We start from the raw sequence: 23,888 nt of genomic DNA, 5'->3' as shown, positions 1-23,888 counted from the left end.
TTTGTTATGGTTAACCAGCATTCTTGAAAATGAGCAACATAATGATTGTTGACTTAACACGGTTTGGAAATAATTTCTTCATATTTTTGGTGTTATCTGTCGTTTACATATCCTTCCTAAAACACAAAAGTGCGACTATTTCCAAACACCTAAATTAGCTAAAAATTTAGGACGTGTTACAAAACTATATTTTCTAGAATTTCATAGAATAGTTTAAATGTAGCTTGTACCGGTTTTTTTGTGGCATCCTTATAACGGAGCGGTCCGTTACCAATATAGCTCAATATTTTCGGTCAAATCTCCATTCAATTAACACGGGAGTTGGCTAGCTATGAGCTAGCTATGCTCAGTGCCCTCACTCATATTCTACGAAAGTGCGACTATTTCTGAACATCTAACCTAGCTGTAATTTTAGGTCATGTTAGAGAAATATATTTGCTAGAAGTTTGGAGAATAGTTTAAATATTGGTCGGTTATTTTTCACACAGTGATGTTAACTAGGCAAATGCAATATACTTCTAACATACACTATTTGTAAAGGTCGCACGTCAATGGTGAGAGCACTGTGTATTGTGTATATAGGAAAACGGACAGTAACTGCAGTATGTATGAGATTTTTCAGCAGATATCCACGAAAAAAGCTTAATCCCAAAATTTCAGTTGATTCCGATTTTGCGTTTGCGAGTTATTCATGATTTAGTGCCATAGGCCACTGTTGGTAATTTTGGCGATAATTTTGCTTAACGAATTAATCTGCAAAAAAATGTACCGGTACATAAACATTATGTAGAATGTAGCCAGAGATATCCAGTGGTATAAAATCTCAACTTTTTTTGAGAAAAGTGGGGGATGAGGTTGTGGATCACGAAATGTCCTTTTAATGCCTGGCTTGATCGCAGGCTTGATTTGCTTGTAAAAAATGTGGATCAAAATTATGCATAGACCCTATTTTTATGATTTTCAAAAATATTGTGTATATTGTTCTCAGCTTCTTTCTTTCTGCCCCGGTTCCTGCATCTGGCAGGCCTGAAATGATTTCTGTATTTGGGCAGGCTGTGCCAGACCCGGTGCCAGACCAGGCTGTGCCAGACCAGACTGACTGTGCCCTGACTGTGCTGCCAAACGCTCAACGCCCTCTCCATGCTATTTTCATTTATTTATTTTCACGCAACTGTCATTATCCGATATTTTGTCATTAAAGAATTGTTTATTTTCTTGTTCTTTTAAATCTCACATACTACAATGAATTGTATTTATTAAAATTCATATGAACATTTTTTTCTTTACATGAGTCGATTTAATTTTAAATGAACAAAATTAAAAAGCTCGTGAAATAATAGCTTATGCAATATACTCATCTCTGATGAGTTCACTGAATTCCATTACACCACATTGAGTAATGACTGTTGGCCGTGGGATTGCGAGGATTAGCCGGCATAATAATTGATAGCGCCCGTAGCGCGCGCTTTCATGGCCATCTCACTTCAGCAGGAAGAAGTAGACAGAGGAGTTACACATGCATAGTCATGCTTTCAGTTGAACTTGAAGGTGAGTGACAGACTGACCAGTATACCATTAGGTTTGTGTGTATGTGTGTGTGCCAAGACGATGACTAGGCAAAATTTTGGTTGAGGTAGGTACAGGAGATCGAGACGTGAATCTAGTTTATTGTGTGTGTTTAAAAAAAAATCAATGACATGTTGACAATGTGTTCATATCATATTGTAAGAAAGCTTATAATTTTCAATTCTGGCATGGTGTACACATGATTAGATGCATGATTTGTTCGTCCCGATTTGTTCACATACACGACCGGTCATGCCGGTCAGTCAATGTCAGTACACACTGTACACACAATGACAAACTCAGCCAGCATAATCCTGGTATTATTTTTTCCAGATTTCCTTTTACATTTCAGAATTCAGTCATTTGCAAATTTAACTTAAGCTTACTGCCAGTGCCAGCCGTCCAGCACCTTAATATTTAGTTATGAAAGGTGAATTCAAATGAAGTTGCCATCAAACCACATCATTTCATTTTATAGGTGACCCCGGCCATCCGGGTACTTATTTTACATGATGCTACACTAAATGCTTTTCAACCCACAATAGATCGTGGATCAGAGTGACTAGTAGTAGCAGAGGAGCTGATTCAGTTTGTTTACATTCTGTTTTGACCTCGAATCGAGCAAATTTCTGGGCCGATTTCGGTAAAATAAAGGTTAAATACTTGGCAAAAATTGCATTAAATTTTGCTCACCAATACTCTTCATATTCGTTAATACTAGAGACCATTGCATTCAAAATCTAGACTCGTATTCACTGAAGCATGACACAGTGTAAAGAGATGGAAGTTCAGAAGTAAAACAGCCGATCACAACGGGCGATCGCATCAAAAATGTTGCTAAAATTGCACTTCAACAAAATTTTAGACTGTTCAAAATAGGCAAATTTAAATCAAAAGATACGGGTGACTCATTGAAATAACTTTCATCCAAATTTCAACATAACACAATAAATTACATCCGAGTTATTCTGTCGATCCAACATCCGGGCTATTTCTAGTCTTGACTCTTGGGCCCAAACTGCATGTGGCTCACGGTTTGTTATGAACGACAGAAACCGGCTGTGAAGGAGGCTACATGTATATAGCGATGTTGCTCACTCCAACTTCAATTCCGGAAAACCAACATTCCGCCATGGAATTAAATAAGTTTGTCAGTATAATTTAATGGTAAATTAAGTACATTGTAAGAACTTCCACCCAACAAACTTAAAACATTTTTGATTCCACTGACTATTTGCGATCGAAATGCACTGGTACACAACACCAATGACATTGACAGCAACCATTTAAAAGAATCAAATCAAGACAAGGACTTGTTTTCACTCAACTGTGAGTCACATCATCAACCAGAAGTGATGTGACACCGACCCACAGAATAGTTTTCAGCAAGGATCTTCAGCGGTCTGCCGATTTGGCGCTGTTGTGAAGTTGCAAAAATTGGAATAATTCTGGTATATACCCTGCGCATAAGTATAACCCTAAGCCCAACCCTAACCCAGGGTGCGCACGGGGTAAACCAGAATTGTACATAAAAATAAATACAATTTATATTAAATTTGGTGGAAAATTTTGAGTTTTGGTACATCCATGGGTCAAAATTTCTTGAAAAATTAGTACAAGGTGTATTGATGGGCCAAATTCTCAGCAGCACACCCTACCCAAACCAAACTTTAGTACCCCCACCCTCTGGACCCAAGTCAAGACAGTTTACAAGCCAGGGGTCGCATTTAAGAAGTCTGCACGTCCAGGGACTCCTTATTTTTTATTTTGGCCATTTTGGACTCCTTAAATCACAAGTTGAAAGTGACCAAAGGGTCCGATAAAAACTGTATGGACTCCTTAATTTTATGATGCACTGAGCTATTACAGTATAAGAATCGTTGATTAAAAATCAAAAAATTAAAAGATCAGTAAATCTCCCGAATCGCCATAGGCCAACGACACTAATACTTTCATTGGAATATTTGACAAGTTCCAAACTTTAGAATTTCGGACAGATGGACTCCTTAAATTCTCATTGGACTCCTTAAATGTTGGTTTTGCAGGTACCAAAGGGTCCAGAAAAATTAAATTGGACCCCTTGATTTTTTGTGCTCGCGCTACCCCTGTTACAAGCAAACCAGTGCAGAATTCCCCATTGTTGGTCCATGCATGTAAAACATCATCACTGCATGTTACATTGTTTTGTGTACTCACACACTATACTGTCTACAACTCTACTTTGTTTACTGGAACAAACAAACTCCAACAAACTGAACTACTGAAGACGGGGATGCTGCTTGAAATACATCCTTTAAAACGTGGTGGTATGCCCAATACGAGGCACTTCCTGTTCTCTTGGAGGACAATTTGTTTTGCATTTTTTTAGGTACCCGGCTTCCCGTAGCCACTTCTTGTGGGAAATTTTCACTTCAATGAATTGAATACCATACCTGAGTGGAAGAAGGGCCCAACTTCAATTTTTGTCTCGCCTGATAAGGCAGGAGACTATATAATCACTTTTCCGTATGTAGGGGTGTGTGTGGGGGTGTGTGTGTGTGGGGGGTGCGTGTGTGCGTGTGTGACAAATTTGATTAAAGTTTTGCTTTTTCTCGGAGACTAGGAGTCGCACGTTTCTCAAACTTGGTGGGTGGGTGCATCTTGACCCGAGACAAAACCGGTTTGTATTGGTTAGTGGGTCAAGGTCACTGAGGACCTCTAGAGGTCATCTGAGGTCAAATTAGTAAAAACTGTCGTATGGGCATGAAACTTGGTAGGTACAGTCAACATTTCAAGCCAAATTTTTTTGAAGGTCATTTCAAGGTCACCAGGGGTCATCTGAGGTCAAATTAGTATAAACTGTCGGATGGGCATGAAACTTGGTAGGTACAGTCAACATTTCAAGCCAAATTTTTGGAAGGTCATTTCAAGGTCACCAGGGGTCATCTGAGGTCAAATTAGTATAAACTGTCGGATGGGCATGAAACTTGGTAGGTACAGTCAACATTTAAAGCCAAATTTTTTGAAGGTCATTTCAAGGTCACCAGGGGTCATCTGAGGTCAAATTAGTATAAACTGTCGGATGGGCATGAAACTTGGTAGGTACAGTCAACATTTCAAGCCAAATTTTTTGAAGGTCATTTCAAGGTCACCAGGGGTCATCTGAGGTCAAATTAGTATAAACTCGGATGGGCATGAAACTTAGTGGGTACAGTCAACATTTAAAGCCAAATTTTTGGAAGGTCATTTCGGGGTCACCAGGGGTCATCCGAGGTCAAATTAGTAAAAACTATCGGATGTGCATGAAACTTGGTGGGTACAGTCAACATTTAAAGCCAAATTTTTGGAAGGTCATTTTGAGGTCACCAGGGGTCATCTGAGGTCAAATTAGTAAAAACTGTTGATGGACATGAAACTTGGTGGGTACAGTCAACATTTAAAGCCAAATTTTGGAAGATCATTTCGAGGCCATCAGGGGTCATCTGAGGTCAAATTAGTAAAAACTGTCGTGTGGGTATGAAACTTAGTGGATACAGTCAACATTTAGAGCCAATGTTTTGAAAGGTCATTTCAGGGTCACCAGGGGTCAAATTAGTAAAAACTGTTGCATGGGCATGAAACTTGGTGGGCACAGTCACCATCAGCCAGATAATCATGCCTAGCCGATAACCGCCAAATTCATTTACCTCGACCAAAAGTAATCACAAAAGCAGGTTGTTGCAAAAGCAGGCGAGACTCGTGGTTCGAGAACCGCCTTGTTTACAAAAATGAGTTAGACCCAGCATTTTATTGCCAGCAGACTGTTCTTCCTTGTGTGTGAAAATTGAGCCAAAATCCACTCTCTTAAGGGGGTACTACACCCCTCGATATTTTTGTGTCTATTTTTGCATTTTTCTCAAAAACTAATAACGCAGTGATAACAAAAGTTATGTATATTATTGGGGCAAGGAATCCAATTACTACACTGGAATTTCAGTGACCCAAAACAAGCGGTTCGTTATTTATGATAAGAAATAAGGTACCGCTAGGATGTACCTTATTATCATATATACCGAACCGCTTGTCTTGAGTCACTGAAATTTCAGTGTAGTAATTGGATTCCTTGCCCCAATAATATACATAACTTTTGTTACCAGCGTGTTATTATTTTTTGCGAAAAATGCAAAAATAGTCACAAATTTACCACAGGGGTGTAGTACCCCCTTAATAGTCTTCCACATGCACTTAATCATGGTTTTCATGGAAGAAAGACCCTGGAACTCCATGGAGTTGGGCCCTTCTTCCACAAATATTGGGTTCAAGATGAATTTTGTTCAGGGTCCGCATTAAGCAATTTTATTTGTGTAGCAAAAATGATCACCAAATTTGGGAGCGAATTCTTATGAATGGTACAAAATTCCAAAATTGTGTAGCAAATGATGAAAATTGTGTAGCATTTTGCTACTGCTACGCACTTATTGCGGACACTGATTTTGTTCATCCATGAAATCTGCTTTTCACTGCAATAAACTTTCTTGCTAACATATTACATGCTTCTACTTGTACAATTAATGGATAATTACCAAATTTCTGTAGCTATTTACAACACATCTGCTTATGGAACTGACACTTGCAGTATATTAGTGGAAGAAAGGCCAAACTCCAGCTCGTATTAAGACCTGTACCGTTGCCATGGAAACATATAATTTCGAGTGCATGTTTGTAATGTTCAGGTATTAAAGGTCCTCTGAAGATGAAAACAATCTGTCTATAAATCTTTTCCAAATATCTTAATATTTCTTAATATCTCAAAAACAGTTTTAATGGATATACGAGTGGATATTCATACGTAGTGGTAGATAAAATGAATTAAAGTTTTAACTTCAACACTACACTATTTTTAGCTCACCTGGAACGTTTTCACTAGTCCGACTAGCGTCTTCAGCAGATGGTGATGCTGTGTTGCTATCTTGTCTACAATCGGGATATCTCTCACTGATGACGTCATAAATCGTGACCAAGGACTAGAAATGGATCTCATTTGGGATAATTTGCTGATGCCGGGGCGCTACATCGTAACATCCTATGGCGTCATTCTGTCAATCATATGACGTCATCAATGAGCGATATCCCGATTGTAGACAAGATATCAACACAGCATCACCATCTGCTGAAGACGCTAGTCGGACTAGTGAAAATGTTCCAGGTGAACAAAAAATAGTGTAGTGTTGAAGTTAAAACTTAATTCAGTTTTTAAAATGGAGTTGGGCCCTTCTTCCACTCAGGTATTCTATTGCAATCCCAGGAAATGTACATTTTTTCCAGCCCCGCTTTATGTACATCAACAAGAAATATTCTTTTTGAAGTTTAGAGAAATTACACAAGCATCATCATATTGACATAAAATGTCGCGGTTGTTGCCACAAACAGGTTACATACACTCATTACACTGTGATACACACTACATGATTTATATTCCTCTCTCAGTTTTCCATGTTTTTTTGTTTTGTTTTTTGTAGATCATAAATTGGAGAAGTAACTGTGCATCTGAACTTTGACATTTGATTGACAAGCCATAAAGGACGGGACTTATTTGTTCCAACACATCTCCGGCACCTACGTCGCGGTGCAAGAAGAATTTCATCAAGATGGCACCCCTACCCAACGATGTGCGTAGTCGGGTTCTAGAAGCCATAGCTAACAACAAAGTGATGATATTTAGTAAAACAACATGTCCTTTCTGTAAAAAGGTTAGTGTATGCCATCAAGTGCTTTGTGTAGTTTGTATTTTAGAATCCATCGTCACATCAAAAAACAACCATCAACTTCTCCCCCCCTTCCCCCAAGAAAAAGCCTACAATTTCTATCAGTATGACCTTATGTGTGTTCATTCCACAGTTTAAAGCTGAATTTATACTCGATCGCTTTTGCAGAAAAGCGCTCACACATGCTCAGTGTTTACTTACATTTCCATAGCGTCAAACTCAAGCCGATCAATCGATTCAAATCGCTGAGGCAAAAACGATGTCGCTTTTGCAAGTTGAAGAAATCTCAACTTCCCAGCGATATCGCTGGACACGTGAATGCGTCAACCAATCATATACAACCAACTGGCTCTATTATTTTGCTAATTAATTTACCTTTCTCGATTATTAACTTTTGGTGATGAATTAATTCAATGTAACTGTAATTATTGACAGCAACTGATGTTTTAAAAATGTATTTTGTGGCATTTAGAATATTTTAATTGTTGTCTGCAATCGCTATCGCCGTGATTAGTATAAATACAAAAGCGATGAGCGATGCATCGCAAAATTTGGCGATTGCCCATCGCTTTCCAAAAGCGTTTCATCGCAATCGCTCAGCGATCGAGTATAAATTCAGGTTTAGTAAAGTGATATTGAGATTCACTGGAATCACTGATGTGTGGTAAAGGTTACCACTTTTTAACAATAACAGGATTTTGCTTCAATGCTATTTGATGAATTTATGAACTGAAAGAATTTTTGCATGGCTTTATAGTTATAATAAAATGCATACATGTAATACAAATAATGCCTAAACAAAAATAAATACCGTATTGTATTTTATGAAGGTCAAAGCAATTTTAAACCTATACAATGTATACATACATTTTTCAATTTTGAGCTGAATAAATAAATTCTCTGATTCTTGACCCTATCAAACATGCAACAAGGAGGTTTAAATTTATTATACTTTTTATTTATTCCCTAATTCATGATATAGTTTGTCTGTGGCCAACTGTGTTAGCTGGAGACATCATTAATTTGTTTTTGTTAATGTTTAGCCAACATTTCATAACAAAAACATTTTTATCTAAATGTTCATAATAAGAATTGTAATTATTTTTAAGCAGCTGTTTGTCCAAGCATGAGTAATCAGGTAGCAGCTTCAGACATGACACTACAGGATTTGACACAAAAAATGTTTGCTTTGCACTGAATGGTACATCGATTATCCATTCTTCAGCTTGCATCAATTATCATGATGTGCATCACTTAAGTGGCTGGACCTTCCTTGAAGTCAAATTGATAATTGTTTGTGTTTTTGACATTATACGAATAATGAAACTATCCTTGTCAGATTTCCATTTAATGAGTTGCATAGCTTCATACATGTAGATTTAAAATAACACAGACTGCAATTTTCCATGCTTGTGCTCTAATAGCGTACTTCAGCTGATGCTGGTACAGCATTCAGACCTGGTGACATCGCTCATCTTACGCACAAAGTTTCTTTTGTGTACGCTTGCGCTATCACGCAAACCTGACTTAGCATCGATAGCATCGACCCTACAGGCAACATGCCCACATTCCGCTGTATGCTTAGCTTACCCGGTACCTAATGCAAATAAATTGATACTACATGTAGCCTACATGTAATAGCATTACCAAGGTACAGACAATTACACTTACAGTGCGTTTTGTTGTTGTCTTGGTTATTGAAATTGACAGGCATCAATGTATCAATTTGAAATGACATCATACATAGTTGTGATATTGCCATTGTGGCTTTATTAATGACATGTTTACGCATGCTGTCATCAATGTCAACACACTTTTTATAATCGACGATGTGTATGTTGATAATTTAATTGGAAACAAAAATTGCCGAGTCAGCATCGGTAGCTGTTTGTATTTACTGTTCTCAACTTGTGTCTTATGAGAAAGCATTAATTTAGGCATGCTAAATTTGTGATTTTGGAAGCCAAAAATTGCACCTTGATTTCTTCAAAAACTGAAAAATGTGTGATTTTCCGCCAAAAATGCAAAATCTATAAAAAAAAATTTTGATCTGGAAAATGTTTGGTTGATTTTAAAAAACAAATCAGAAAAAAAAACCAACAAATTCCAAGTTTGTACAGTGCCCCGGTACATCTTGACCCGAGACAGAACAAGTTTATATTGGTTAGTGGGACGAGGTCATCCAAGGGTCATCTGAGGTCAAATTAGTAAAAACTGTCAAATGGGCATGAAACTTAGTGAGTGGGTGCATCTTGACCCGATACAAAACAAGAATGTATTGGTTAATGGGTCAAGGTCACCTGAGGTGAGGTCATCCAGGGGTCATCTGAGGTCAAATTAGTGAAAACTGTTTTTCTCAGCGACTAGAGGTTGCACATTCCTCAAACTTGGTGGGTACAGTCACTCACCATTTAGAGCCAAATTTTGTGAAGGTCATTTTGGGGTCAGCAGGAGTCAAATTGTTTACATCCATATCAAAACGATGCACTTGTCGTCTGCTACATGTGTCTCATTTCACATAATTGCTAGGAATAAACACCAGACTCATCTCAAGTGGACTTCACTTCAAATCATCCCCAGGTCACATGGTTTAGGATTATGTTCTCTGTATTCCTAAATCAAGTGACTTGGGTATGATTTGAGGTGACCTCCACTTGAGATGAGTCTGGTATTTATTCCTAGCTATTAAGTAAAATGAGACACATGTAGCAGCCGACAAGTGCATCGTTTGGATATGGATGTACCGGTACACAATTACAATGTATTATATTAAACTGTTGTATGGGCATGAAACTTGGTGGGTACAGTCACCATCAGCCAGCTAATCGTGACAGCTGAGAATCGCCAAATACGAGTGACCGCCGCCTACATGTAGTGCAGTGTATTATAAACACTGATAACTTAGCGCAAATTTGTAATTTGTATTCACTGCATAAAAGATTTAATAATGCATACAAAACTAACGTGTTTGATATTATATGAAGTGAACACATAATTATTCCAAGGTTGTCCTTAAGGTTACGGAGGGTGAAAATTCCACTCAACTTGTATTTTGTTTTTTAATTTTTATTTATGAAGTATATGTATATATTAAACATCTCAGAGATGTAGATTGAAAAAATTGTATCAACAAAGTATTTTTGAAATAATTTTGTGTATCAATATTTGCTCTAGATATCCCACAGCACTAATTCTTTTTTAAAGACAGTTCTTGTTTTAAGGGGACACTACACTAAATCCTTCCGCATTTGGTGTAACTCATGGAAGAAAGAGAAGGTGTGAGGGGCTATCATTTTCTTTGGAAGGGGAAACCCAATTATACATGGGGGGCCCGTGGGTTAGATTTTAAAAGGTATGCCAACATTTCCTGTCATCCTCCCCTGGCCCTGCTCTCGGCCAGCCTAACTTTGCCAATGTGGAAACTTTAAATGGCCTAGATATTATGATGCAGATTTGAATGTTTCTGTAGTGTTTCCTGAGCCTTATAAAGATGCACTGTAAATGTTTGCCAAAAACTGCTCCCCCCTCCCCCATTCTACCCTCCCCCCAGGACTCATAATTATTATGCACCTAGTTACTTGATTGTATTTTCACATGTATTTCAATGGGACATTTATTTAGTGATGTGCCCCCTTATAGTGATTATTATTCCAGCGCATGAACTGGCAACCCTATCATTTTCATTTGATTGCTAAAATCACTGAAGCATATGCACAGTGGAGCATGAGTATTCAACCAGCACTATACTAGACAAAATCAATAAAATAAGTACTATCACCTTGGCCCAGGCAACATTAACTAGCATTGTAAACAAGTTAGCACATGGTTTGAACATGATATTGATAGTGTGGAAGTTTTGGCAGAAATTTGTCAATTTCTGCAAGTTTTGTGAAAATCAATTGATACTTCCCATGCAGTAAGGATTATCAGTAGTAATACAGGAGCACTGCACCTGGAATATTATGGGATTGTGAATTGATACTGTGAAATAGCAGAAAATGTGAGTACTTGAAACTAAATGTGTGGATATCTCAGAACTCCATTTTGGACCATTTGGCCTGATATGCTGAGATGAAATAAATTATTTTTAATGTTTCCCGTAGCTGATTCATAAAATTTTGATATGCATGTGTTGGCTGATACTTCAAAGAAATAATGTAGGGAATAATTGTGTCAATATATTGGCACACTAAATTAATATTGTTGTTGCAAAAAAGACGACATTTACCCCATCATTTTCATTGACATTCTGTGAACATGTAAGCTTACTGTTTTAAATCAGGAGGACCTATCGAAAGAATAAATAGGTACATTATTTCATTGGTTTGTTTGTAACACATATGTGAAATCGCAATGAAATCGGACCCTCTCCCCATATTTTCCTGGCCTCTTTCCCAAAAAACCTCATGCTCATGAAATTGAACACAAATTGAAACACTTACAAAGTACATTTGTGTATGAGCTATGACGTTAAAAGTATTACAATAATAATCATTAGAGTGTCAACTTTAAGATGAAGTATGATTTTAGGCCTGCCATGTTTATTTTTTGAAAAACAAAATATTTTAGGTGGCTACGTGCAGCCAATTTGCCTACACAAAATGTCAAAATCCTGTATAACCTTAATGGATACAAAATTGTAAATTTTGCAATTAATTATTTGAGACTGACAAAACCTGGAAGCAGGCCTCGAAATAAGCCAGAATTTCTGAGGGCCATTTGGGCCATTGGTTTTAACCTATGAACCCCACAAAAAAGTGAACAAATTGCCACAAATTTTGTGGGCCATTTGGGCCCGCCAGATGTGTTTTTTGTGGGCCCTCACTAATTTTGGAGGGCCGAGGGCTCGGGCCCTCCTTATTTCGAGCCCTGCCTGGAAGTACAAAGATGCAAATTTGCAGAATGTTGGAATCCCCATCTAAAAGTCGTCCAATCCAGCATGCATGCAGAGCTAAATTGCTTGTTCTGAAAGTGTCAATTATTGGATTTTGTGTTCTGGTCAAGGAAATCTCAGACTGCGCTATCTTTAATTGTGTATTGTGTACGCTTGAAAGTAAGTGGGTATAATGTAATTTTGCAAAGTGAATAGGATACATGTGGCACAGGTGTAGACAGAAAGTATTAAATACTTTGTTTCTTACAAAAAAGAGCAACATAGATATTTGTACGGTTTACTGTTTGAAGGTATACGGGGATGTGTTGCGGTTTTGGGGTACCTTTCTAGCAATTTTGGTATATATCGATGTTGAGTTTTCAGTGGAGATCAAAGGGTAATTTAAGTCCCCCTAAAAGCGTCTTAGAATTACAGTAGGACAGATTTGGTTGCTTTTTTAGTGTTTTTTTAGTGAAAAATTGGTATACAATAGCAAAAAGGAGAGAGAAAGTTAGCATCCGAAAGTCTGTGTGGCACATCCCTGTACAAAATTTTTTGAAGACCCCCTGGAACAAAACAAGCCCGTGCGTATAAGGCCATGCGTTTTAACCTCGCCGACTTTTCGTCACACACTCATTTTTGGCTCTTAGCGTAGCTAGGTGAGCCTGAGTCATTGCAGTCAGTGAGGACTGTATTTTTGCTACATATTTTGGCCACTTGCGTTCTTGCTTTTTATGCTAAGGTTTCTTTTGTTTATGATATTTGGCTTTGAAATTACGTTCCAAGGTTTGCTTAGTTATTTAGCAATCGATTGCACTCCTTTAGAAGTGAATTTGGGGTGGGGAAAGTACTTATTTTGAAGTGAGAAAAGTCAAAAGTCGTCATGAGAAACAAGTCATTTCTATCGTTTTGCTTGGTTCCCTGTATGCGCTAGAGATTATTTTGGTCTGAGTAATTTAAGTTGTGAGATCATGGCGGAATTGACGGATTGCACTATTTTTCTTTGGGAAAGTGACCTTTTATCATGAATTTTTGCGGTGATCTCACATGGATAGAAACGTGATTGGATGATTCCTTTGTCCAGATTGTTTATTGAGTTCTCGGGAGTTTTGTTACCATGGGACAACACTTCAAAATATTTAGAGACCAGCGGCGTAGTAATTTAGCTAAATTAACGCTAAATAACCAGGGTTGCCAAAAAAATTCAGCCCGAATCGCAGGTCAAATAATCGAAAAGTCGCCCAATTTTTTGGCTCTGAGCGGAGCTTATCAGTGCCTTTGTCATGCAACTAACTAGCATTCATTTTCAGGCCACAATACGCTGTTGGTTTTTATGCTAAGGATCATTTAATGACTGATATGAAGACTTAAGTTTCGTTTCTAAGTTTGGCTAAGTTATTTTCGAATCGATTGCACTCCAGATTTTATTGAAATTCAGGCGATAAAAGTATTATTTTTGGGTAAAAAAGACCAAAATAGTCACGATAATCGAGTTATATCTTGGTTCCCTGTGTGTGCTAGAGATTATTCTGGTCTGTATAATTTAAGAATTCGTAATACAGACGGAAACCAATGGAGGTACATTTCTTAAGATTTTAGTTCAGATCAGAAATTATTTGACTACTTCTTAACTTTTCTTCACTATTTCTTTATAATTTAAATAAAGAGATAGGTAAGGAATGTCAAAAATAGTCAAGAACATGTCTGAATCTTGAATAAATCCCGAATAAATCTGAACAAATGACTTTTCTGGGGGACTATTTGGCTTGCGCAAGTGCAGTACTGAAAGCACTGTGCCGATTTTTTGTTAAAGGTCACGCGTTTTTACCGATAAGCTGCGATGCTCAACAAACTTCGTACTTTTCTATGAGGCTATTTTGAACCAATAAATCGATTAGTTTTTCTTGATTGATGACATCACCATTTCTGAACCAATCAGCAAACAGTTTTGTGTGATTGATCGATTCTTGCAGTAGTCTCCACAGCAGCCAGTTTGGTTCCGCCCCTTACACACAAACATTTTTGTGGAGGGAGCGTAACCAAACTGGCTGCATAGGAGACTAAGTTCACTGACCCACTGACCTTGCAAACTCAACCACAGAGAGCTACGGTGCATAATCGAGGTGAAAATACGCTAGTTTGTTTACCATTCTGAGCTCATGAGCTTCTGGTAAATGTCATTCGAAGCATTTACGAGCATACCATAATATTTTTTTTATTAAATATAAAGATGTTTATTTAAGTTATTTGTAAAATTCAGCGATGGACTTAATATAGAAGTGGTTTGATTTTAGTTGTAACGCGGGACTCGACCGGCATGACAAGTTGAACATGTGAAGTTCCAAATTCGGAAGCCATGTACTACTATTCCATGTACGTAGGTCTCACACGAACTGCTCCGAGGTTATACTGACTACTAGATAATTGTCTACTTTCGTACTTTCGTAAGTGATGAAATTGAAGAAAAAATCATGAAGTGAAATCTATCAGAAATAAACACTGATGTGATGTAGGCTAGTCCTGCTTAATCGGAGTACAGCATCCAGACCAGGCAGATCCAGATCCGAACAGAACTTACGATTGTTCGGTTGGACTGGGTTCAACACACATGACACAACAGACATGTCAGGACAGAACAGTTTTGGTGTTTAAAAAAAAATGCAAATGATCTCAAGTCACAAAAATTTGTTATAAAATTTCATTTTTGTCTCGCCTCAGTATTTCTGTCTGTCCGGGGTGTGGATGTCCGTGTGTCCGTCTGGAGCTGTATCTGGGAAACTGTAAGACCTCACGAGTACGTGGACGCTACTTGGTGGGAGGAAGGGTATCTAAGTTTGCTCCGTAATTGTATGTTTTCGGTGAAAAATAATGCAAATTAACATAGCTAATTTGCATAATTTATGCAAAAATCAGCGCAAATTGATAAAATTTCATTTCTGAACTTTGTTCAGGATGGGACCTAGTAATCACTATTTCCGTCTGTGTGTGGGGGTGGGATGTCCGAATGTTTGTCCGGAGCTGTATCTGGGGAACCGTAAGACCTACGGGGACGCTACTTGGTGGGAGGAAGGGTATCCAAGTTTGCTCCGTAATTGTATGTTTTCGGTGAAAATATGCAAATTAACATAGCTAATTTGCATAATTTATGCGAATATCAGCGCAAATTGATAGCGGTGCATGGTAATCGAAACCTTGTGACAGGAATGATACACACCTGCTGATCACCTGATTAGTTTTTGGCGAAAAGTATCGCATTTAGTTGTTAAGTTGCATAATTTATGCGGGAACGCTTCTACAAAATGGTTGGAAATCTGAAGAAATCCGCCTTGTGAAGCTGTTTCTGGGGATCCGTAAGAATGCTAAGCCCTATGATGATGAAGCGTGGTGGGGGTAGCATGACCAGAGGATCTCGACCTGATTCGATTTTCAGCGCAAAATATGGTAATTACCTACCTAATTTGCATAATTTATGCATAATATGCAAAAACCTTTTTTCTCGGAGACTAGGGGTCGCACATTCTTCAAACTTGGTGGCGGGTGCATCTTGACCCCAGACAGAACAAGTTTGTATTGGTTAGTGGGTGAAGGTCACTCGAGGTCATCCAGGGGTCATCTAAGGTCAAATTACTAAAACTGTCGTATGGGCATGAAACTTGGTGGGTACAGTTAACATTTAGAGTCAAATTTTCTGACGGTCATTTTGGGGTCATCCGAGGTCACCCAGGGGTCATCCGAGGTCAAATTACTGAAAACTGTCGTATGAGCATGAAACTTGATGGATACACTTAACATTATGAGTCAAAGTTTCGGAAGGTAATTTCGGGGTCATCCAAGGTCACCAAGGGGTCATCTGAGGTCAAATTACTAAAAACTGTCGTATGGGCATGAAACTTGGTGGGTACAGTCAACATTTAGAGTCAAATTATCGGACGGTCATTTCGGGGTCATCCAAGGTCACCAAGGGGTCACCTGAGGTCAAATTACTAAAAACTTGTATGGGCATGAAACTTGGTGGGTACACTTAACATTTAGAGTCAAATTTTCAGACGGTTATTTTGGGGTCATCTGAGGTCACCAAGGGGTCATCTGAGGTCAAATTACTAAAAACTGTTGTATGGGCATGAAACTTTGTGGGTACAGTCAACATTTAGAGTCAAATTTTTGGAAGGTCATTTCGGGGTCATCGAGGTCACCCAGGGGTCATCTGAGGTTAAGTTACTAAAACTCGCATGGGCATGAAACGGGGTGGGTACAGTCAACATTTCAAGCCAAATTTTGGAATGTCATTTTGGGGTCATCCAAGGTCACTCAGGGGTCATCTGTGGTCAAATTACTAAAACCTCATGTGGATATGAAACTTATTGATGGATGTATTATGCTCTGCAAATAAGATATAGCTACCAACCAGCAAGATGTATGATTGCGTGTGATCTGGCACATACAATGTATATGATTTCACCTGTTGCACATTCGACTGCAATTACTTTCACATTCAAAAAAGCACAGAGCCACAGCGCCATTGGTGCTCTTGTTTCTTTACCCTTTGCATTTTATGGGGCAGGAAATTGTCCCGGGGAAAATCTTCAAAAGTCGCCTAATTGGGTTACCAAATCGCGGGTTTGACAACCCTGAAAACAACGTCTCGACAGCGAAGGTCACATCTGGCTATTCATTATCATTGTTTGTCTGGCACGCTTTCTACAGCGTGGGTTGGGAATTCTGAAAATCTGTAAAAATTACAATTTTGCGGAATAAAGGGTGGGTTTCTAAAAAGCGTGGGAGCAATATATAATTATAAAGCGTGTGGGTAACGCTACCAATTGCAAAAAAAATATAATAAAGTAATTTGATGATCTGTTGAAAAACATTCATATTTTCTTCATAAATCTGGAAAGAAAATGTCAAAAATTAATTTGCTGATGTTTTCAATTCATACTGACGTCACCCCACAGTAGAATCGACGCTACCGTGAGTTTTATGAATGAATATAATTTTCAGTCTCTACATCAGCCGCTTTGGCCCGCTCGCTCACACTAGAAGTGGAGCGATCTGAACCACAGCGGCCGTGTAGAGAGTATAGACTGACGTTTTCATGTATTCAGGATCTCACAGGTATCTCAGCCCTTTACAATTTGCCCATGTGTTTATGATAAACAATCTAAAGTCGTATCTTTTCGATGCAGTTGCAGTGATGCAGTTTTGCCAACATTTAATATGTCGCAAATGTTTCAGATGAATAAGAAAATCACGAGTGTTTGATAGATGAGGATAAATTCTGCATCAATTCGGATTCTGAAATGGATTGATGGCGCAGATAATGATAAAATGGACCCGAAGTGACTGTATGAAGCGGCGGCGCCCCGATGTTCAGTCTTCCGAATTTGATAAAGTAATGCTGTAAACAATCTAAAGTCGTATCTTTTGAAAGATGTTTCAGATGAATAAGAAAATCATGAGTGTTTGATATAATAGATGAGGATAAATTCTGCATCAATTCGGATTCTGAAATGGATTGATGGCGCAGATAGTGCTAAAATGGACCCGGAAGTGACTGTATGAAACAGCGATAGCGCCGATGTTCAGTCTTCCGAATTTGATAAGTAATGCTGTAAGCTTTGGTCCGAAGTGACTGTATGAAACAGCGATAGCGCCGATGTTCAGTCTTCCGAATTTGATAAGTAATGCTGTAAGCTTTGGTCACAAACACTGCATAAGGGTGGGGGTTCAATTTTTGATAAAAAAGGTGTCTGTCTAAAAAGTGTGGGGGAAATATAAATGGTGGGGATTTGACCCCCTGACAAACGTTCGAAATTTGTAGTTGCTACAACTCAACTGATCATCACTATTTAATTCACTATCTGTTTCTTTGTCTGTGTCTGCCTCTTTACTCAGAGACTATTGTAGTAGTAGCTCGTTCACGTAGTGATTCCGTTGTCCCACTGGCCTACAAAACTTAGATTGCATGGCGATCGGAGTGTTATCGTCAGAGCACCTCAGACTAGCATAGTAGGGGAAGCATGTTCCTCAAACTTGGTGGGTGGATGCATCTTTAGTACACCATGTCACATACAATATTTTCTCAATTCGAATTTTATCCTTTCTGGGTATGACTGATTTTGTTACCGTAAAATTTGTGTCAATTCCCGATATCACATGTTAGTACCGTTACTACCGTACACTATAAATGCACCAGATTTTGTAGGCTCCAATTGCTGATTACATAAATGAGAACAGCTGGTAACCAGCGGCGGCACTGTGCAGTACCGGTCTGTTATTCAATTGCGTTGTGTGTGGGTTACGTGTATTTTATGTGTAAAATGCGGTGATCCACCCAAAAACAAAATCATCAGATAGATCCCTGGTACTAGGTGCATCTTGACCCCAGCATAAGTTTGTATTGGTTAGCGGGTCAAGGTCACCTGAGGTCATCCAGGGGTCATCTGAGGTCAAATTTGCAAAAACTGTTGTAGGGTCATGAAACTGGTTACAGTCAACATTTGGAGTCAAATTTTGGGAAGGTCACCCGGGGTCACCCAGGGGTCATCTGAGGTCAAATTACTAAAAACTCGTATGGGCATGAAACTTGGTGGGTACAGTCAACATTTAAAGTCAAATTTTGGGAAGATACTAAAAATTGTCGTATGGGCATGAAACTAGGTGGGTACAGTCAACCTTTGGAGTCAAATTTTGGGAAGGTCATCCGGGGTCATCTGAGGTCAAATTACTAAAAACTGTCGCATGGGCATGAAACTTGGTTGGTACTGTCAACATTTGGAGTCAAATTTTGGGAAGGTCATTTTGGGGTCATCAGGGGTCATCTGAGGTCAAATTAGTAAAAACTGTCGTATGGTCATGAAACTTGGTGGGTACAGTCAACATTTGGAATCAAAATTTTGGGAAGGTCATTTTGGGGTCACCCAGGGGTCATCTGAGGTCATATTACTAAAAAACTGTTGTATGAACATGAAACTGGATACAGTCAACATTTGGAGCCAAATTTTGGTGGGTGCATCTTGACCCCAGGCAGAACAAGTTTGTATTGGTTAGTGGGTCAAGGACACCTGAGGTCATCCAGGGTCATCTGAGGTAAAATTAGCAAAAACTGCCATATGGGCATGAAACTGCCATATGGGCATGAAACTTGGTGGGTACAGTCAACATTTGGAGTCAAATTTTTGGAAGGTCATTTCAGGATCAACCGGTGTCACCCAGGGGTCATCTGAGGTAAAATTGCTAAAAATGTCGTATGGGCATTGGTGGGTACGGCCAACATTTGGAGCCTAATTTTGTGGGGTCGCACAGAACAAGTTTGTATTGGTTAGTGGGTCACGGTCACCAGAGGTCATCCAGGGGTCATCTGAAGTCAAATTAGCAAAAACTGTCGTATGGGCATGAAACTTGGTGGGTACAGTCAACATTTAGAACCGAATTTTTGGAAGGGTATTTTGGGGTCATCCAGGGGTCATCTGAGGTCAAATTACTAAAAACTGTCGTATGTGCATGAAACTTGGTGCGTACAGTCAACATTTAGAGTCAAATTTTGGAAGCTCATTTCGAGTCAGCCAGGGGTCACCTGAGGTCAAATTACTAAAACTGTCGTATGGGCATGAAACTTGGTGGGTACAGTCAACATTTGAAGTCAAATTTTGGAAGGTCATTTTGGGGTCATCTGAGGTCACCATTTAGAGCCAAATTTTTGGGAGGTCATTTTGGGGTCGTCTGAGGTCAATTTAGATGAATTCTAATAGTTGCCAAGGCTTTCTATAGTTGTTGAAAACTAAAAATACTAAAAAAAGGGGATTTTAAAATTTTGCAGAACAAATTATTCTTGCTGGTTCAGTAGTAATTTGCACAATAATGAATTATTTTCAGATTTTGCAACTAATAGTAATGCGGCTAAAAATAATAATGCGGCGGAGGAAGATTGACCCCGTGATCGAGTTTCAAGGACCGTATTCAATATTTGTGGGGAATTTTTTAAACCTTCAGGCCGACCTACCCAACCTTTCCATACAGCTACCAACCTGTTGCGCATTCGACTCCAAGAACAATTGCTTTCCCACAAAAAAAGCGTAGAGCCACAGCGCCATTGGTGCTCTTGTTGACATTCGCGACACTCTTTCACCTTCAAATGCCCATATTTTTCAAACCATACCCCCAGCATGATAAAAGTATACATTTTCTGAAAGGAAATTGAACAAGGAATCCAACAAGAGCCTCAGAAACACTGTTAGATGTAAGGTTCTAATGCTACCTTTATGTGAATGAGACAAAACATCAACTGACAGAGGTAGTGGTACAGGGGTATAATGTCACTAACATTTCTGTGTTACCCCTGCATCTTATTTTATGTCATTTTCTAATAGATCAGAGTAAGGACTTTCCTGCAATATATAAATGTATGGGGGTTATCACTTTCGTAAAATGATACAACCCTTCAAAAAGTGACCTAAATAGGATTAATTTTTCTTATTGTCTTGGAGAACATTGGTCTATCATATACCCTATAGCAGCTAACTATTTTAACTTTGTACAAAATAAAAGTGTAGATAATAATGTCAGCTTTCTTTTGATACCAAATTTATTGATAAACACTCATTTTAAAGGAAAATGGCAACACATTTGCACACCGACTCAAGTAGGCTCCCAAAATAAAAACTTTGTTTACAGTTTTGTGCAGAGTGCCCCGCTACCTCCACCACCCCTGCCTTGGCCAATTGGATTGAGTCCCATTCTATAGATGTTCAAGATATCATATTGACACCTTTCCATAATTAATAATTGGTGTTTTAGTTGTCATTTGATACCAAATTTACTATCAAATCTTTTTTTATTCCAATGATACATTCAAAAAACTAATGACCACAGTGAAAAATGTGACGCCATAAACCTATTTAGATGTCGAGTTCAAAGCACTTGCCCCTATCATTAGCTCAAGGCAGTTTATTGTTTCAACTATTTTACAGAATAAAAGTTTAGATAACAATGTCAGCTTTCTTTTGATACAAAATTCATTGATATGCACTAGTTTTTAAAGAAAATGTCAAACTTTTTGCACTGCGAGGCACCAAAAATGAACTTTCCCATTGAGTTTGTACATAGTGAGCCGCTGCCACATGAGCCGCTGCCACCACCACCCCTGACTTGGGTCATTGGATTGAATGTCATTCTGCTTCTGTTCGAGATACCTTAATGTAACTTTCCATAGTTCTTCATTAATATATTAGCTTTCATTTGGTACCAAATTTATTGCCATAGCTTCTTTACTTTTAAAGATATACTCAAAAAACAAAACGATCATGGTGAAAAGTGTGACACCACCACCCTTTTTGGGTGTTCAGATCAAAACGCATGGCCATAAGCAAACAAGAAAAGTTAATTAATGGTTTAAAAAAAAGCTTTATTCTTTAACATAGGCTTTATTAGAATTTAAGCAATTTTGGAGACCAACCACACCTTGATTTTCCAAAAAAAATGCAAAAAAAATTCTTGTCAGCCTTAACAAAACATGTACCGGTACATGTACAGTACATTATATTTCTAAATCTAATGTGATAATTTAACCATGAATTAATGTGTTTTGACTATCTGTCAGTGAACAATGTAATACATTATGGTGTTAGCCTAGAATAAATTTCATCTCATTTACACATTAATGTATTTATGTATGATATGACCCACCATCAATCACCCAGTTGTTGAACATTCATATTACACCAAGTGAAAATGGTATTTTTCCTGTTCACTACATGTATGATGAATTAGAAGCTCTTGCTCATACTTTGTACCGTATTTTTGTTTTACAGGTAAAAGAGTTGTTCAGTGATATAAAGGTCCAATTTCACACCATGGAACTAGACCAATTAGGTAAGTCAGCTGATCATTTACATTGTATGCAATTTATTTAGGCTAAAAAAAAAATAATACTATGTCTCAAATCCCATGGCCGTTTAAAAAACGAATGCGGAATGAGGTTTGTTTTTTTATAGATTTTTATTTTAAAGATTTTTTTGAAACTTAATTTTGAATTAAGTTGTAATTTTTGAGTATTCAAAAGTACACTGCATAAAATTGTGGTTGTTTTACACAATATCAATTGTTTTATACCTAAACAAATGCGAGTATCGAATCAAGTACCGTAACTTTTCTTCCAAATTTGTCTCAGAATAGGGAAAGTAACTTTGTTGAAAATACAAGAGTCCACAGTGTGGTAGAAAGTCGAATTGTTTCATCTGTTGGTTCTGGGAATTGTGCCATATGTGCATAAAACTATGCAAATGTGACCCGATCAAGCAAAGTGAACTTAGAACTTGTTTTTGAGTTGTGTGCACTTACATGTAGACCAAAAAATATTTTTGTATTGGAGTAACCTTGCCTGTTCTAAAATTTGGCCCTTTCCTAGACTTTCAACAACAACAACAACAACAAAACCCAAAAGGCTATGCGGTGCTCCTGTCCAAAAAGGAATACAATTGGAATTTTTTCCCCATGCCAAGGTTGAGGCATGGTAACCGACACTTTGCGTTGAGAACCGCTCAACCACAAAATTCTAGTTTTAAAACATTTTTTGAATGAAGGAATAGGCATTCAGCAGATTTATCTCATTTTATAAATTATGTTTATAACTAAGCTAAAAATGAGGAAAGTTTGATATAAATTTGTTGTAAACATGTAGTTTGTGCCACATATAAAACAGCATCCAGGACTGCATTACAATACATAATTTTTTTAGTTCTAGTAATTCCATTGCACTAATGGTAATGCACACACTAAAATTTGAAATGTTATTGGTATTGGTATTTGACCTTTTGCAATGCACACAGTATACGAAAAACTGTCAAAGCTTGGTGAATATTCTCTGGAATTTCCGAACAAGTAACTGACTAAACAATAACATTCATTGCCAGTCACAATGTCTTTCTATTTGTCACAATAGGACAAAGAAAGAAACAAAGCACTGATTTTATAATGTCATGTGGCATTACCTTTTTTGCCATGGAGATGAATTGTTACCAGTTGAAATTGAAGCGTAAAATTCAATTTTGCTCTAACGTAAAATTGGACTTTCAATTAATGCGGAGTGCTGGCACATGACAAGCACATGGTTATATAGGCTGAAGAAAATTTATGCTTGATGCTAATGGCCTTTTCTGGTTGCCCATGCTTTAATTGTTAACAAGAGATGTGCCTAAAAATAAAGTTGAATTGCTTCCACTGCCCACTGCATTCTCTTCATCATCAGGAGAGTAATTGTATCTACATAATGAATCCATTTAAATTTAAATGTGATTTTGAATGAGGGTCCCTTTAGAAATACTGTACCGATAGTGTCCGGTACTTGGTTGTTTCTGGGAAATCTAGGCTATTTTAAAACGACCCTGAACAATCAGTGACTTGAAACAAATTCTGAATATTAAAGGAAGGTGACCTGATAATTTGGAAAATGGAATTCTTTTTAAAAACTTACGCGTATAATAACATAAAATATCGTCCCTATCAAGCATTCATGCAAAAAAAACAACATGTAAATGTTTCTTCTAACTGACATTTATACATTGTGATACTGGTAGTCTACAGTGTTTTTATAATGATATTCATGTAAATAATTGATATCAAATGAAAGATCCTATTTTTCTCATTAACATACTGAAAAGGAGTTCCAATTCAGTGTATTTCCGAAGATATCATCAAAAAACTGTCAAATTAGTCTCGAATGTGGTATACCA

General features: G+C 37.9%; 1 protein-coding gene across 1 annotated transcript in view; it reads left to right on the top strand.

The window, feature by feature from the left end:
* Positions 1-1,412: 1,412 nt before the first annotated feature.
* Positions 1,413-23,888, top strand: part of LOC140148516 (thioredoxin reductase 1, cytoplasmic-like) — an 80,272-nt gene continuing 57,796 nt past the window's right edge. Inside the window, exons 1-3 of the mRNA XM_072170501.1 lie at positions 1,413-1,548; positions 7,044-7,274; positions 21,969-22,029. Coding sequence (XP_072026602.1) covers positions 7,173-7,274; positions 21,969-22,029 — 163 coding nt within the window. The 5' untranslated portion in view covers positions 1,413-1,548; positions 7,044-7,172. The remainder of the gene's footprint in view (positions 1,549-7,043; positions 7,275-21,968; positions 22,030-23,888) is intronic.

Source organism: Amphiura filiformis, chromosome 3, assembly GCF_039555335.1.
Source record: "Amphiura filiformis chromosome 3, Afil_fr2py, whole genome shotgun sequence".
Lineage (NCBI taxonomy): Eukaryota > Metazoa > Echinodermata > Ophiuroidea > Amphilepidida > Amphiuridae > Amphiura > Amphiura filiformis.
The sequence above is the reverse complement of the archived record's forward strand: the minus strand, read 5'-3'. Positions and strand labels throughout refer to the sequence as shown.